Source organism: Malania oleifera, chromosome 13, assembly GCF_029873635.1.
Source record: "Malania oleifera isolate guangnan ecotype guangnan chromosome 13, ASM2987363v1, whole genome shotgun sequence".
NCBI lineage: Eukaryota > Viridiplantae > Streptophyta > Magnoliopsida > Santalales > Ximeniaceae > Malania > Malania oleifera.
In genome coordinates, this window is record NC_080429.1 from 78748025 (window position 1) to 78762980 (window position 14956).

Consider the following 14956-nt stretch of genomic DNA (forward strand, 5'->3'; position numbering starts at 1 on the left):
TTGCTGGGCCAAATAGGATGGGTTGTATATGCCCGGTTCTAGCCTTTTCTTGTGAATTAGCTGTGAAATTTGAAAAGTTTCCTCGAGAAGACTATGGTAACTTTGATCAAATCCCCTTACCCACCTTTATTGGATTTCCAAATCCAATCCCTTTTCTCCCTTGGCTTCCCTCATTGGGATTCCACTATTGCCAATGCCTAGGAACATTGAATCTCAAAAAGATAGTGTGCCGGTTAACCTTGATAGGTTGTTCAGCTTCCTAAACCCTTGAAATGTGTTCATGGAGCTGAAATCCATACATTGTGACATTGATGTGACCATTTGTGCATTTAAGATAACGCTACAACCCTCTTCTTTGCCCATCGTTTGTCCCTTAAACCTTTTCCATCCCCTTGCTTCTTTGCCATTTAGGATGCAATCAATTGGATTGCATTGATCTTCTCCAAAGAGAGGAAATGACCATTCACTCTAAGTTGCACCATCATGAAGTTATTGGACGCACCAAAAGTCATTACCCAAGGATTCTTTGTTTTTTGAAAGGTAAATAACTGTGCGCAACATAATAGAGAATTGCCTCAAAGAATTAATAGTGTAAGCACTCGAAATCCATCCACATCAATTAGACATGGAATGGAGGTGGGTTTTTGGATGCTCCAAAAGTCATTACCCATGGATTCTTTGTTTTTTGAAAGGTAAATAATTGTGCGCAACATAATAGGGAAGTTCGTAAAAGAATTAATAGCTCAAGAAATCAAAATCCATCCGCATCAATTAGACATGGAAATGAAGGTGGGTTTATAAATGGTAGGTTTAATAAGTTGATGTGACTTGAGCTTAAGCTTTCAATTCGATTGTGGAGCGTGTTATGACTTACGCCCTACGTAATACAAAATGAAATAAATCATTACTATTCGCGAGTCAGATCTCCACTAGTAGACTTTGACATGAGGACACGGTGGTTGGAATCGTAATGACCTAGGCTACACTTTATTATGTGAATTGGAATGAAGTTTTTCTATTAAAAACTAATAGAACATCTATATTATCAAAAGTTTGATTTTCATGTTTTATGCTTTCCAAATTTTCTTTCTTGTTTTCATCTTTAAGACTTTCAAATGAACCATATATAAACAGTTTCTACATGCCGAATTAGAGATTTTTGATAGGAACTGTTGGCCTTACAAGGCTTAAAATCTTGTTTTGATGATAACAAATCATAGGAACTTAACATATTTGGTTAAGTGATGATATTTTAGGACTCAAGTATGTGAATACAAGGTCAAGTGCACACAAGGATTATTGAAAGCTTATACTCCAAAGAAAGAAGATCTCATAAAGCTTGTACTATTAAAGTATGGATTCAAAGATGATTTGATGAAGCTTAAAGTGCATTGAAGTTGGAAGTCAAGATAGACTCGAGAGATGGAAAAGCGTGAAGACTTAAGTGCTTAGAATGTATAAGTCTTAAGAAGTCTCTTGTAAGTACTTCAAGCGATTTTAGTATGGATACATGAAGCTCTTAGGTTAATTTCTTGGACCTAGATACCTTTTAAAATACTTGGAAAATATTTTTATAAGGTCAAAAGTTATTTCAAAAAGGTTAAAATTATTTTTGGAATGAAAAGCACCAAAATACGATTTTCCAAATTCTATTCTTTTTTCTATATCCACATTGATGTGCATTTTTCTCTATCAAACACTCCTTATCTTAAAAAGTGTTCAACATGAAAGTTGTGGGATTTTCTCTTAGCTTTCTGTTGATATCAAGAATGTCTAATTTGGAGTTGTATATAAAAAGTTATGACCAAAATACTGAAGGGTGGTCGAAGCTGTCAGGCGACTGACACGAGGATAGAATGAAATTGGGCAAACCCGAGTGGATCTAGGTGATTGACTCTTCAAACCCCAGTCGACTGACTCTTCGAAATTCAGATTTTTAAAAGTGATGGGAAGTTTCCAAAATTGAGTTTTTGAATTCTAAACGTTATGAAAACTTGGGAAACACTCCAAGTCATTTGGGGAACACGAAATACACTTTCTAAACTCTATAAATACTCCTCAAGACAAAGGATTCAAGACTCCAAGAATTAAAATCAGCAATCAAGCTCTCGTTGTTTACAATCTTCAAAAAGCTCTCTTGCTCACATACTTGCTAAAGTTTCTACTGAGTCTTGCTAAGAATTTCTCACCGATCTTTGCGCACAAATTCTAAATCTTTCAATCTAACAAAGAACCCGGTGCTATACACTTGAGCTTCATCTTTCTATATTGTTATTTGATTGAAGTATATTATTTTCAATTGTACTAATCTACTCTTGAAGAGTGTCTTTGTACACCAAATTTGTTTCTTGTTTTTGTAGACGGTTCAGGATTATTGAATCGTAGTACCGAGTGTGGGGTATCGCTTGGAGAGGGGGCTCCACCCTAGTTGAAGGAGGGATTGTAAAAGGCTGCTCCTGCCCGTCAAAGGAGAGTGTAAGGTTGCTCCTACCTGTAAAGGAGTGGTATAGTGGAATCCTTGGGAGTGTTTGCCTAAGGCGAGGATGTAGGCAGGTATAGCCGAACCTCGTAAAACTCGCGTCTCACTCTCTTCCCTACTCATTAATTTTCTACATATATAAATTGCATGGATGTTTATTTAAGTGTTTGAAATTAATTTGTTATTGAGATTGTGGAAACTTTAATTAAAGGGAGTACTTTGATTGATCTTTTGCGGAAACTTTAAAGGGAGTACGTTGATTAATCGTTTGCTGAAACCTTGATCAAAGGAAGTGCATTGATTGATCAATACCAAAGCTCGTTAACAAATTAATTGGTTGCATGTTTCATGTTACATATTTAACATCAATATTTGAGTTTTGGAAGCTTGGTTGAATTTTCTATTGTGTTTCATATTGAAGAAATCAAGCCTTCCTTGTTTGTAAAGGTTATTCATCAATTATGTATTTAAGCTCAAATCTAAATCTGAATATTGGAAGCATTGCTGAAATTGTTGTCTGAAATTGTGAAAGCTTATATTGATTAATTAGATTGAGTTGTTGGATGTGCTAAGGAACTTGCAAAGTATTCAAATTAGTAGTCTCATTCATAAAGATTCAATCTTGAATTAATTATCCGCTGTATTTGTGATTGTGTAATTTCCGAATCCAAAAAGGGTTAAGAAAGAATTAATTAAAGAGGGTATAAAGAAATTTTTAATCCCAATTCACCCCCCTCTTGGAAGTACACGTTCCTTTTCAGGAACTTCCACACTTGATAGCACAAATACTTCTAGAGGCCGCTTTATCCCTGTGTCAGATTTGCATAAAGCATCAAAACAGATGCAGGGTAGGGACATGCAAGTTAATAACTTCCATTGTAAATGTCAACTTATAACTTCTAAAGAAATGGACATTATGCTAGTTCTTCTGTTCGAATTATGATATTTCATGAATGAAGGGAGTCAACTAATAAGTGTCATTTTTACATCTTAACATGTTGGAGTACCCAGTAAGAGTCCAAGGAATGTTCAAAGAGTGTCAGAGAACTTTCCAAAAGTTAAAATATGTTTTGAAATTATGGGCAGATACATGAAGCTTGTGATGTGTGCCTGAGTGTTTGTAAAAGATACAACACCCTTATAGAAGTGTGTATGCTTCATAGTTGGATTGGTATCAGGTATGACACCCACCTTATACTTCCGCGCACACATAATGTTCAAAATTTTATAATAAGATTAACTTTCAATGCTCATTGGATACTTGTTAGATACTTTTATGTTCATAGCAAGCACATGAATAACCTAGAAATCACCTATTGAAGCATTCTAGCTTCAAATCAAAGCTTAGTTAATAGGGGCAGCAGGCAGCAACTTTCATCTCAATTCTGACTTGTGACCACTATTGCAACAGGCGACAGATTGAGCTTCTAATCATAATAAATTTATTGCTAAGGCATGATATACATTGTTGGCCCGCAGGCCACAAAGCTTTTAAGTGGTATTCTAACATTTATAAATAAGGGAACAAAAGAGAATATTGTAGAAGTTTAGCTTATTGAGAGAAGGAATGTTCATGGGATTAGTCTCCATAAACTTTCAACCATAGAATAATGCCTAGTTTAACAAAATATTTATAATATAATATATTAAACATATTTTGTTCATGGTTTGAGAGAGTCTCCTTTGCAGAATATTTTGTTTACTTGGTCATTAGTGGGAATGGAATGGTAGCTAGTTAGTTAGATTGCTTTTCTTTTTACTAATGAATGGGAAGATTAGATTTCTTATCTCACTCAAGAGGTCCTGGCTAGACCTGCTTCAGATCATTTTCCTCTTTGGCTGTAGTCTAGAAAGGACAGATTAGGTTTTACTCCTATTTGGTTTCAGCATGTGGATGGATCGCCATGGGTTTTGTAATTTAGTTAAGGAGACTCACCCTATGTTTGGGGAGCTCTTGGATTTGGATTTGTATTGGATTTGGATAAGATGTAATTGTGTTAAGATTCACCCAAATCCACCCAAATCCAAATCCAAGGTCCAAAATCCATGCTTCCAAACACAACATTAGAGTAGTTGTGTTGTTGTTGGATAGGAAGGTTTTAGGTTTATGAAGAAATTAAAGGGGATTAAAGAGGTCTTCAAAAAGTGGAACTTAGAGCTGTTTGGAGATGTTAAGAGCAAAAAAAGTGAATATTTTAAGTGAATTGAGTTTGCTAGATAGGAAAGAGATTGAGGAGGGGCTTTCAAGAGAGAGGAGGGAGTAGGGCATATGACTTTGAAGAATGAGTTAGAGGACTGTTGAAGGAGGTTAGGAGTTGGTGGCAAACCCCAAGTTTAAATGGGTAAGGGAGGGGGATTGTAACTCAGTTTTTGTTTTTTCATAAGATGATGAATGGACAAATGGGGTGTAATTATGTAAGAGATAGGAATTTGAGAACTAGGTCTGAGTCACTTGTGAGCTACTCAGTGAGTCAGTGCTCAGCTTGATGATGGCTTGCTCGGACTCATTTATTAAGTTATAAGAGCCGAGCTTGAGCTCAAATTTCAGGCTCGTTAACTAAACAATTCAAGCTTGATCTGAATCATACTTGGCTTTTTAGGATCACTAGCTGACTTGTTTACCAGCTCGTTGAGGCTCATTTACTAGCTTGTTACCAGCTGGCAAACTAAGTCAATATTAGTCTCATTAAATATTTTATTTTTCAACTTTAAAATATATTCTCTCAAATTATCTTTATTAATTGTCAATTATATTTAACTAGTTTAGTAGCTCAGCTCATTTTTTAATTTGAAACGAGCTTAAATCGAGTTGAGATTAAGCTTGAGCTCAAGCTTTTGAGTTGCACTCTAGCTTTGCTCGTTTATTAATGTGAAACGAGCTTTAGTCAAGTTGAGCTCAAGCTGAGCTTGAGTTATATATATGCTAAACGAGCCAAGCTCGAGCTCTCTTTCAAGCAATTGACCCAAGCTCGAGCGGGCCAAAGCTCGGGTCAGTTCAGCTCAGGTTGGCTCATTTGCAGCCCTATTGAGAACTAAGGAATAGTGACTGATGTTGGATTGATAGCTGAAGAGGCCACAAATTTCTTTGAAAATTTTGTTAACTGTGGAAGATTTAGTTAGGCTAATAGGGATTGGAGCAGGGTTTTATTTTGGGCACATGATGTTTTTGTTGGCGAGGCTTTTTTAGGAGGAGGAAGTTAGGGAAGATGTGTTTAATCTAGAGAGAGATAAAGTTCCTGGGCTGGACGGGTTAATCGCTTTCTTTTTTTTTCTTCTTAGAAGTGATGGGATGTGATGAGGGGGAATCTGATGAAGTTTTGTCCTATTAATTTAGTATCTACCCTATATAAGATCATTGATAAGGTGCATGCTAATAAGTTGAGTTCTGTCTCATAATATTTCCATTGCTCAAAATGCTTGTGTGGGAGGGAGGTAGATTGTGGATGCTATCTTGATTGCAATGAGGTGGTGGACGATGTTCATTATAGAAAGAAGAAGGGTATTGTGTTCAAATTGGACTTTGAGAAGGCCTTTTATGGAGTTAGTTGAGAGTTTAGGAAAGGGTTTGGAGTTAGGTGGAGGCATTGGATAGGGGAGTCAGCAAGGCAATCCTTTTTATCCCCTTTTTTTATTTGTCCTTGTGGTGGATGTGTTGAGTATAATGAGAGATAGGGCTGTAGATGGGGGTTTGTGGAGGCCAGTAACATTAAGGTGGGTAAGGAGGATTTTAGTGTCTCATTTGCACTTTGCTGATGGCACCATTATTTTCTTAGTTGTCAATGTTGACCCGCTTGTTAAAATTCTCAATATATTGCAGATCTTTGAGAGTGTTTCTAGTCTTAGAATTAATATGATAAGAGTGGTGTTGGCCGGTTAACCTTGAGAGGGTTTTGGAGCTAACCTCCCCTAGCTGGATATGGTGTTCAATGGCCTTTGACCTATTTAAGAGTCCCTTGGGAGGTAAACCTTATTCCTTAGCTTTTTGGGATCCTGTAGACACCAAGGTAGCAAAGCAGTTGGGTGGTTAGAAAGGAACTTTGTGATTTTTAGGTGGTAGAGTTACTCTCATACAGTCCTGCCTTTCTGTCATTCCTCTGTATTTTTTCTCTTGTTTTAGGATTATAGGAGGGGTAGCTCAAAAGCTTAAGAGGGTTATAAGGGATTTTCTCTGATTGGGTTTAGGGGAGAAGAGAGATCATTTGATTAAGTGGAAATTGGCATGTAGGTCAAAAAAAAGGAGTATCAGATCTTCGTAATTTGGTGTCTAAAGACACTGCCCTCTAGGCTAAATGGTTGTGGCAAGTTTCATTGGAGGTGAATTCCCTTTTGCTCAAAGTAATGAAAAGTAATATGGCATACAAAATAGTGAGTTTGATGCTAATTTGGGTTTTTAAGAAATGCTTTAGGAGTCCTTGGAGGCCATTTCGCAAGTTTATCCTTCTTTCGTCCTTCAACAAAGCTTCAATTGGGTAGAGGTAGTTGTATTAGATTTTAGAAAGATGTATGGGTGGGGGGGAATGTATTATCCAGTACCTATCTCCTTTCTTCTCACAATAGTGATGTGATTTGTTCTTCTTTTTATTCTTGAGATGGATTACTTTTCTTGAGAATTTCATTTCACTAGGATTTTAATGATAGAGAGATGGAGGAGCTTTCTTCTTTGCTCTTTGTACTAGAGGGTTGCTAAATCTCCGGTTGGAGTTGTTAAGGTTTGATATACATTGTTGGCCCACAACCTAACATTGTAAGGGCCTGTTTAGTATCATTTCAATTTTCATTTTTCAGTTTTCGTTTTGTAACGCGTCTGTTTATCTTGCCAGTTTTTCAGCTGCTTGCAAAAAAAAACTAAAAATTAGATTTTATGGTTTTCAATTGTTTTGGCAACCTGTTGTCAGAATATTTTAATATCCAAAATTAACTTTTCTAGATTAATCATTCATTTTATCCATACTTTTTAACTGAAATTAAATTAAAATGATCATATGAATTTTAAAATAAAAAATGCCCACAAAATTTCAAAAATAATTAAAAAATAAATAAAAATCATTTACATAATATTTTTACTATATTTCAATTGCCATATACAATCAGATTTTTCTAGTTAAGTGAATTTTAAAATATTATAATTAAAATAATTATAATAATTTTTAGTTTTACATAGTATCTTTAACTTTACTTTGTAATTTTAAACTATATTTTAATTGCCATATACAATTAGATTCTTCTAGTAAAGTGAATTTTAAAAGATTATAATTAAGATAATTATAATAATTTTTAGTTTTATATAGTATCTTTAACTTTACTTTGTAATTTTATTATTTAAATTATATTTTGTAATTTTTGTTTGATTCAAGGACAAAAATGAGCTTTTGTTTAATCAATTTTTTAATTTTTTTTAGCTCTACAAATATTAACCAAACAAGTTGTTAGTTTTCAGTTTTTAGTTTCTATTTTTGGTTTTTAGTTTTCATTTTTTGTTTTCGTTTTCATAATTTTTAAGAGTGATACCAAACAGTCCCTAAGCTTTTAGGTAAAGTGCTAGTCTAACATGTTATTAGAGCCATGGTTGCTAGGAGGTCTTGGGCTCGAGTCTTGTTGCCCGCGTTTATTGTTGTTTGTTAAGAATTTTCTTATTCATTGTAGCCGGGTGTTGTTATTGTGTGGTTACCCCTCTGCATGCAATCAGGCTGCATGTGCAGGGGAGTGTTAACACTTGATTGACATTGTTGACCCACAAACTTTTAGGTAAAGTGGTAATCTAACATGAGTGATGGTAGAGTTTGGTGCTTGGATTCATTGGGGGATTATTGGTGTAGATCTTTCTTTTCTCACTTTATTAATGTTTGTGTGGTTTTTCCTCTCTATCAGGGTATCTGGGAGGTTGAACTTACTTCTAAAATAATGGCGTTTATAAGGCTGGCAGCACTTAATAGAGTTGACAACATCAATCTGCAGCAGAGTAGGAAGCCCTCTAAAGCTTTGTCTCCTGATATGTTTTATATGTGGGAATAGTTCTGAGGATGTTTGACATACGGCTCATTTGTTCCTACATTGTTCACTTGCTTGGGGCTCATGGAATACTCTTTCTGGAGTTCTTGGTGAAGTTGGGGTCTGTCCAAGTTGGTGAGGGAGCTCTTGACTATTTCTTTTATTATTTTCTGGTAAAGGCAAGGATGTAAAGAGGTTATGGAGGTGTGTGTTGTGGGAAATGGTAGAATTTTTTTCTGGAAAGAGATTATCAGTGGGGCTTCTTTATGGAGGTGTATGGTGAGAGAGCTCTTGACTATTTCTTTTATTATTTTTGGCGAAAGGCAAGGATGTAAAGAGGTTATGGAGGTCTGTTCTTTGTGCTGTGTTGTGGGAAATGGTGGAATTTTTTTTCTGGAAAGAAATTGTCGGTTGGGGTTCTTTGGGACAGTGAGGTATTTGGCTTCTCATTTGGGTTTATGACAGCAGGATGTTTTAAGGGGTGTCAACCGAGACTGGGTGGCTCTTATAAATTGATGTTGTTTTCTCTTTTCTATGTTTTACTTGTTCTCCTTTATTATGTCTGTTTCTCTTCTCGATTATCAATAAAGCTTCTTTTTCTATCAAAAAAATATTTAAAATATTTTATTTATAGCGTATCACTGTCATACCTTGTCATACCTTTTCAAGAATTGTTGTATGACCATGTCCTTATCCATGTTTGTGCTTAATAGATTCACATTTAATGTTTAAATGACCCCCATTTTTCTCATTTTCCCATTAAGATTTTTTATGTTGGCTTATTGAATGATATCTTTTATCTACAAGTTAAGAAGTAACTTTGCAGTTCTTGGCATACAGGTGCAAGGAAGGGATCGTTTATATGTTAAACATGTTGCAGAGCTGCTGGGCTTGGAGGGCTCATATGTTCCGCACACTTACATAGAACAAATTCAGCTAGAGAAGCTTGTAAATGATGTCATGGTATGACAAACAAATTCTGCCATTTTCTGTTTGTACATTGCCCTGATCCAATCAATCCACAGGCACTGCCAGATGATTTGAAGACAAAACTCAGCATAGATGATGATGTGGTTTCAAGCCCGAAAGAAGCACTTTCCCGAGCCTCTGCTGACAGGAGAACACAGTATCTCAACCGGTAGCCTTATATTCATATTCATCATAGTTTGTCATAATATGATACATATGCAGTCTGAATTGGGAGGGGAAAAATGCACAGCCTTCACTGGTTTGCGATGAGGGAACATTTGTTTGGGGGTATTTTCCATTATTTAGATAATTTTTCCCAAAATGAGGTGATGATTTGTTATTGTCATCTTGAATTAAAATATTCCAGTTGCATGATACAGTAATTGCACCAGTATAATTTGACTCTGATTTCAGAGTCTTCCGAACAATGACTGTTTGCATTGTTATTTCATAGCTAGTCATTTGTTATTCTATAAATTTTGAGGAACTGATTTTGTAAACTATATTCTTGCTGAATATTTTGGCAGTGCACATTCATTTTCAACACAACGTGACAAGAATTTATCCAAACTGACGAGACTTGCAGTGCAAAACAGAAGGTTTGATGGAAGAACCCTTGAGTCACCTGCTTCACTTGCAAACCATGTAAGTAGTACATATCTTTCTTCAGAATTCATTTGTTGAAATTGCTATATAGTTGTCTACCCTTCCTCCCATGCACAAAGTCCTTCCCATTTTGTTTATAGAAAAATAAAACCATATTCCATTGTTTGGTACTGGGAGTGTCACTGCAATCACTGCTGCATCCGCTCCCCTCTTACAAGCAATTTATTTCAATTCTCTTTTATCACTTCCTCACAATACATTCCATTTAAGATTACAAATAAGAGTAATTGGACCTACATTCTGCATATATCTTATTCACCTATTTGTGCTTCTGATAAGTCAAGGAATATTGCAGTAGTTTTCCCTCATCTTGTCTTTGTATTTTTAGGGCGTCATTACTCAACTGTCGGAACAAATTTCTACACTGAATGAGAGGATGGATGACTTCACAAATCGTATTGAAGAATTAAATTCCAAGTTCTTTATCAGGAAAGTCTCTGCTAGCCAGCAAAATTTGGCTCTGCAGGCTGAAGCCTGCAACGGCTCTGCACCCACTTCTCTTTTTATGGCTGGCGTGGGCAATGGTGTGTTGACTGGATCATTACTTCCTAGTTCTTCATCTTCTTCCCAATTGGCTAAGGAGTCACCCTTGATGGATGAGGTATCATCATGATCCAATTTTCGTTTTCTTGTTGGACAATGGCATGTCTGTTGAGTAATAGTTTAGTTCTAGTATTATTAGGATTTTTTTTTCCCTGACAACTCAATGTAAGTTTATTGGGAAAATTGTAGATGTAGCAACTTTTCCATTTTAATGCCAAAATTTCTGGCATTTGTACCTTTTTTCTTCATAAGGTAATGAAGCTTTCAGTAAATAACAAAAGAATGATCAATACAACAACAAAGAAGGTAAAGACTACAGGGGCAGCAACATGCTGCAATAGAAGAGAAATAAGAGAAGCTCAAAGGCCCATTAGACTGCTAAATAAGGAAGAGAGTTGCAGAAGTCAAGCCAATTGTTGAACCTCACTTCTTTAATAGTCTTGCTCCAGCTGAAAAGATTGAGAAGTATCTGTGAATAAACTTGGTTCGAGCCCATTTCTTTGCATGAAAAACAAGTTTATTTCTTTCTTTCCAGACCTCCCAACAAATTGCTGTGGGGATTGCACTAAGCCTTTTTCTGAGGCCCCTTCAAGCAAGAATAGCCCCAGCTATAAAGAGATGCCTGGAGTGACACTGGGGTAGACCAGGAAAGGTGTAGATGGCTAAGGCAGCTGGACCAAATGCCGTTAGTGTAGCCACAAAGCAAAAAAATATGGTTGATTGTTTCCTCATTGCACTTGCGCAGGTAGCATTGATTGGGGATTACCCACCCCCTCTTTTGATGATTATCCATAGTGAGGATTTTGCCCAATGACCCTAACCACGGCAGAACTAACCTTGGGAGGAATAAGAGAACACCATATGGCTCTGTGAGGAAAAGGGTTTGGTTGTCCTAGATTTTTTGGCATTTGTACCTGAAAGCACTGTTGCACTGGAAAAAATATTTTTGGGTTTGTTGAATCATGTAATTAACTTTTTCGCACAGGGCCAGAAACAATTCATAGAGAAGGGGTTGAAATATTTTTAACTAAGCTCACTTGGGATCAAATCCATAAGGATGTAAATGTTATTGTAGAAATATTTTGCGTAGATGGTTTTTGAGTCAAGGGCCTTGCGTGGGAAATGAAGTTCATATTTGGGCAACGAAACATTTGTTGTATTTGTTGCTTTTCGTTGTACATGGTTGGTTGGACCTGATGTGTAAGATGCTCATGTATGCAGGTTCTCTATTTATTTCAAATAGCCCTGGCCAATATAAGCATAATCTCCAAAAGAAATAAATGTGGCACCAGTATACCTCCATTTCTCTTCCTGCCCCACCCCAACACCTCCTGCCCCTCCTTTCCTCTGTTTTCCCCTCTTGTTTTTTTTCTGAGTATTTGCCTATATTATCATGTTCACTTCTATACAAAGGAGATTGATCTAACGTAACACTTTGGGTTCTCCTCACAACATCCTTTTTTGATTCAGATACAAGTTATTGCACGGGGACAACGTCAAATTATGCATCAATTGGACAATCTGAGCAATCTCCTACACGAGTGCTGGGGTGAGAGATCCCGCCAAGGCAGAACAGATAGGACAAGCAGAATTGCTGACATCGAGTTGATCAGTGTTCCTCTTATTTTGACTTTGGCAGTTGGTGGTCTAGGCATCTTCTTGTTCAGGGGACTCTCATCCCAAAAATGATGCCAGTGCTACACAGCACGCTTTTCTGTAGAATGTAAATTTGTCCACCTTGCATGGGATGCTTTTCATCATTGTATAAATATGTTCACCTTTATCATCATCATTGCACAAAAATGTTCACCTTTATATTGTTGTTAGCTGCTGTAGGTGGAGATAGAGGAGGAATCCATGAACAGCTTCATTTTGGTGGCAAATTACAGCTTTTTAAGTTTTCTGTAGTAACGTTTTGTAATCTGATGTGATGCTCTGTTCTGTGTATTGCACCTCTGTCTCTGCCTGCATCCATCATCCACCAACTAGAATATCGAGAATCTTTCTCTTGATTCATCTAAAATTTCTTTTTCTATCTTTTTAATATACCTAACTACACTACTCCAAAGAATGTGTCTACATCATCCTCTATAGTCCATCATTTTTTATCATTTTGTGTCTAAATTAGGTTCCACCATCTAATTCTCATATATTGGTTTATTTTATCCTTCCTCTTTCATTTTTCAATACATACGTCTGACACTAAAATTCTATATTGTGGTCAAACTTTCATCTAAAATAACTTTACAATCCTTACTCGATAAACGATCTACCCTCCTAGTTAAGATCAAAATCTATTTGATTTTTATTTTTTTGACTTTTGAAGGTTTTTAAGTATTCTACTCTCTTCTTAAAATAAGTATTCATTGTAATAAAATCGTATGACATAGCGAAGTCTAAGATTATCTCCTAAGCTCATCTGTCTCCATATCTATATTCTCCATGTATCCTATCATAACCTTTGTTATCCATTCTAATGTGTCCATTCAAATATGTTCTTATGAATATTTTCTCCGTCCCTGATATGCCTTATATAATACTATCTATATCATTTCAAAGCTATCTTTTAAGATTTTCTGTAAAGCCTACATGAGGAGCATAAACACTAATGATATTTATTATTTCTTAGCCTAAGACCATCTTAATTTTTATAATTCTATTATTTATTCTTTTGACCTCTACAACGCTTTCTTTTAAGTTTTTGTGTCAATAATTCCTACCACATCTTATATTTTTCTTTTCCAATATACCAAAATTTAATCCTGATTTATTAATTTTTTTAACTTTATCCCCTACCTACTTAGTTTCTTAAAGGCGAATTGGATTAATTTTTATTCTAATAATTGTGTCCATAATTTCCACTCTTTTACCCTAAGTGTCTAATCCTAGTTTTCTTAACTAACTTCTTGACCTATCTACGTTTATAATGATGTGAGAACTCTCGCATATTTGAAGCCATACTTGGGCATCAGCACAGTTCGATGGTAAGAAATATCTGTAGACTCCCCATTTTGTTCAAGACTTTATCAAACAAAGTTTGATTTTTTTTTTAAATTTAATTTTAGTGACCTCTTGGATCTTTCTCTAGATATAATTTTCCATTAAAAATCAAATTTACATATGATTTTGTAAATATTCATTAATACAATGAAAATGGAAAAATACATGGAAAATAAAAATAAACTTGAATACATAAAAAAAAAAAAAAACAAAAAAAAATAGAAAAATAAAAAATAGCAAAAAATAAAGTCCAGTGGGTCTGCCTCCATACTTGCACCTACACAGACATCACAAAAAAGCTTCAGTTGATAAATCAAAATAAATAAATAAATAAATAAAAACTAATTTGTGTTAACTTTGATTGAATAAATATAAATTGATTGACTAATTGAATTTAATCAACAAATTATTTTTAAGTTTAACTGATCAATTAGAATTGATTGATTTGTAGCGACCCGTAAAATTTCATTTAAAATTTTCTGATACCACCTATAGTGACTTGAATATTTCATACAGTGGAAGACCTCCAATATACATTACCAGAGTACTAATTATCTTAATATAACAATATCATTTCCAATATACAATTAACACCCCTAAAATTCTAAATACATCAAAAACATAATTTAATAAAGATCTATTCTAAATAAAATCTTCTATCCCACCTAAGCTTCCACCGCACTATTCTGATTACTGTTATGCTCCTCATGACATCTAAAAAATGTTAGATAATGATGAGGTGAGACACCTCTCAATAAGACGGAATAGATTATCATCAGTGTGTGGCAGATGAGTTTTAGTGTGATCATAAAATATTCATATATTTAACTGTAACTGAAACGACATTTGAAACGGTACTCACACTTGTATAACCGAAAGTACATAATTTCCTTGATAACATACTTTCGGCTTATTATAGCCCATTTTTTTATAAATCACATATAATTTACATAGTAAAAACAGTAACATGATCTCATTTTTCGTAATTCCGTATAAAACCATCATATTCATAATTTTGTATAGAATATGTCACATTCATAAATCGGTAAAAAACCGACGTATCATAACATAATCAAGATCGCGGCTCAATAGAGCATTATGTACGTAATCAAGATCGCGGCTCAATAGAACACCATATACAATTTTATGCATTGTTTTTAACAATTTCATAAAATAGTATAATACCATAACATTTTTAATACAACATTATAAAAATCCCAACAAGTTTAATAACAGAAATTATTCTCATGCCACAATTAGACTAATAAATCATAATATAATAACTGTCAGATTTGACTGATAAATTATAAT

The 14956-nt window shown here is 35.0% G+C and overlaps 1 protein-coding gene across 6 annotated transcripts in view; it reads left to right on the forward strand.

Annotated features, from left to right (window-relative positions):
• The window catches only part of LOC131146108 (inorganic pyrophosphatase TTM1), a 45073-nt gene extending 32481 nt beyond the window's left edge, over positions 1 to 12592 (forward strand). For all 6 annotated transcript variants that reach the window (XM_058095451.1, XM_058095448.1, XM_058095452.1 and 3 more), the window contains 5 exons: positions 9308 to 9430; positions 9493 to 9605; positions 9964 to 10081; positions 10431 to 10703; positions 12116 to 12592. In XM_058095451.1, the coding sequence (XP_057951434.1) occupies positions 9308 to 9430; positions 9493 to 9605; positions 9964 to 10081; positions 10431 to 10703; positions 12116 to 12334 (846 nt within the window). In that variant the 3' untranslated portion in view covers positions 12335 to 12592. The remainder of the gene's footprint in view (positions 1 to 9307; positions 9431 to 9492; positions 9606 to 9963; positions 10082 to 10430; positions 10704 to 12115) is intronic.
• Positions 12593 to 14956: the final 2364 nt, after the last annotated feature.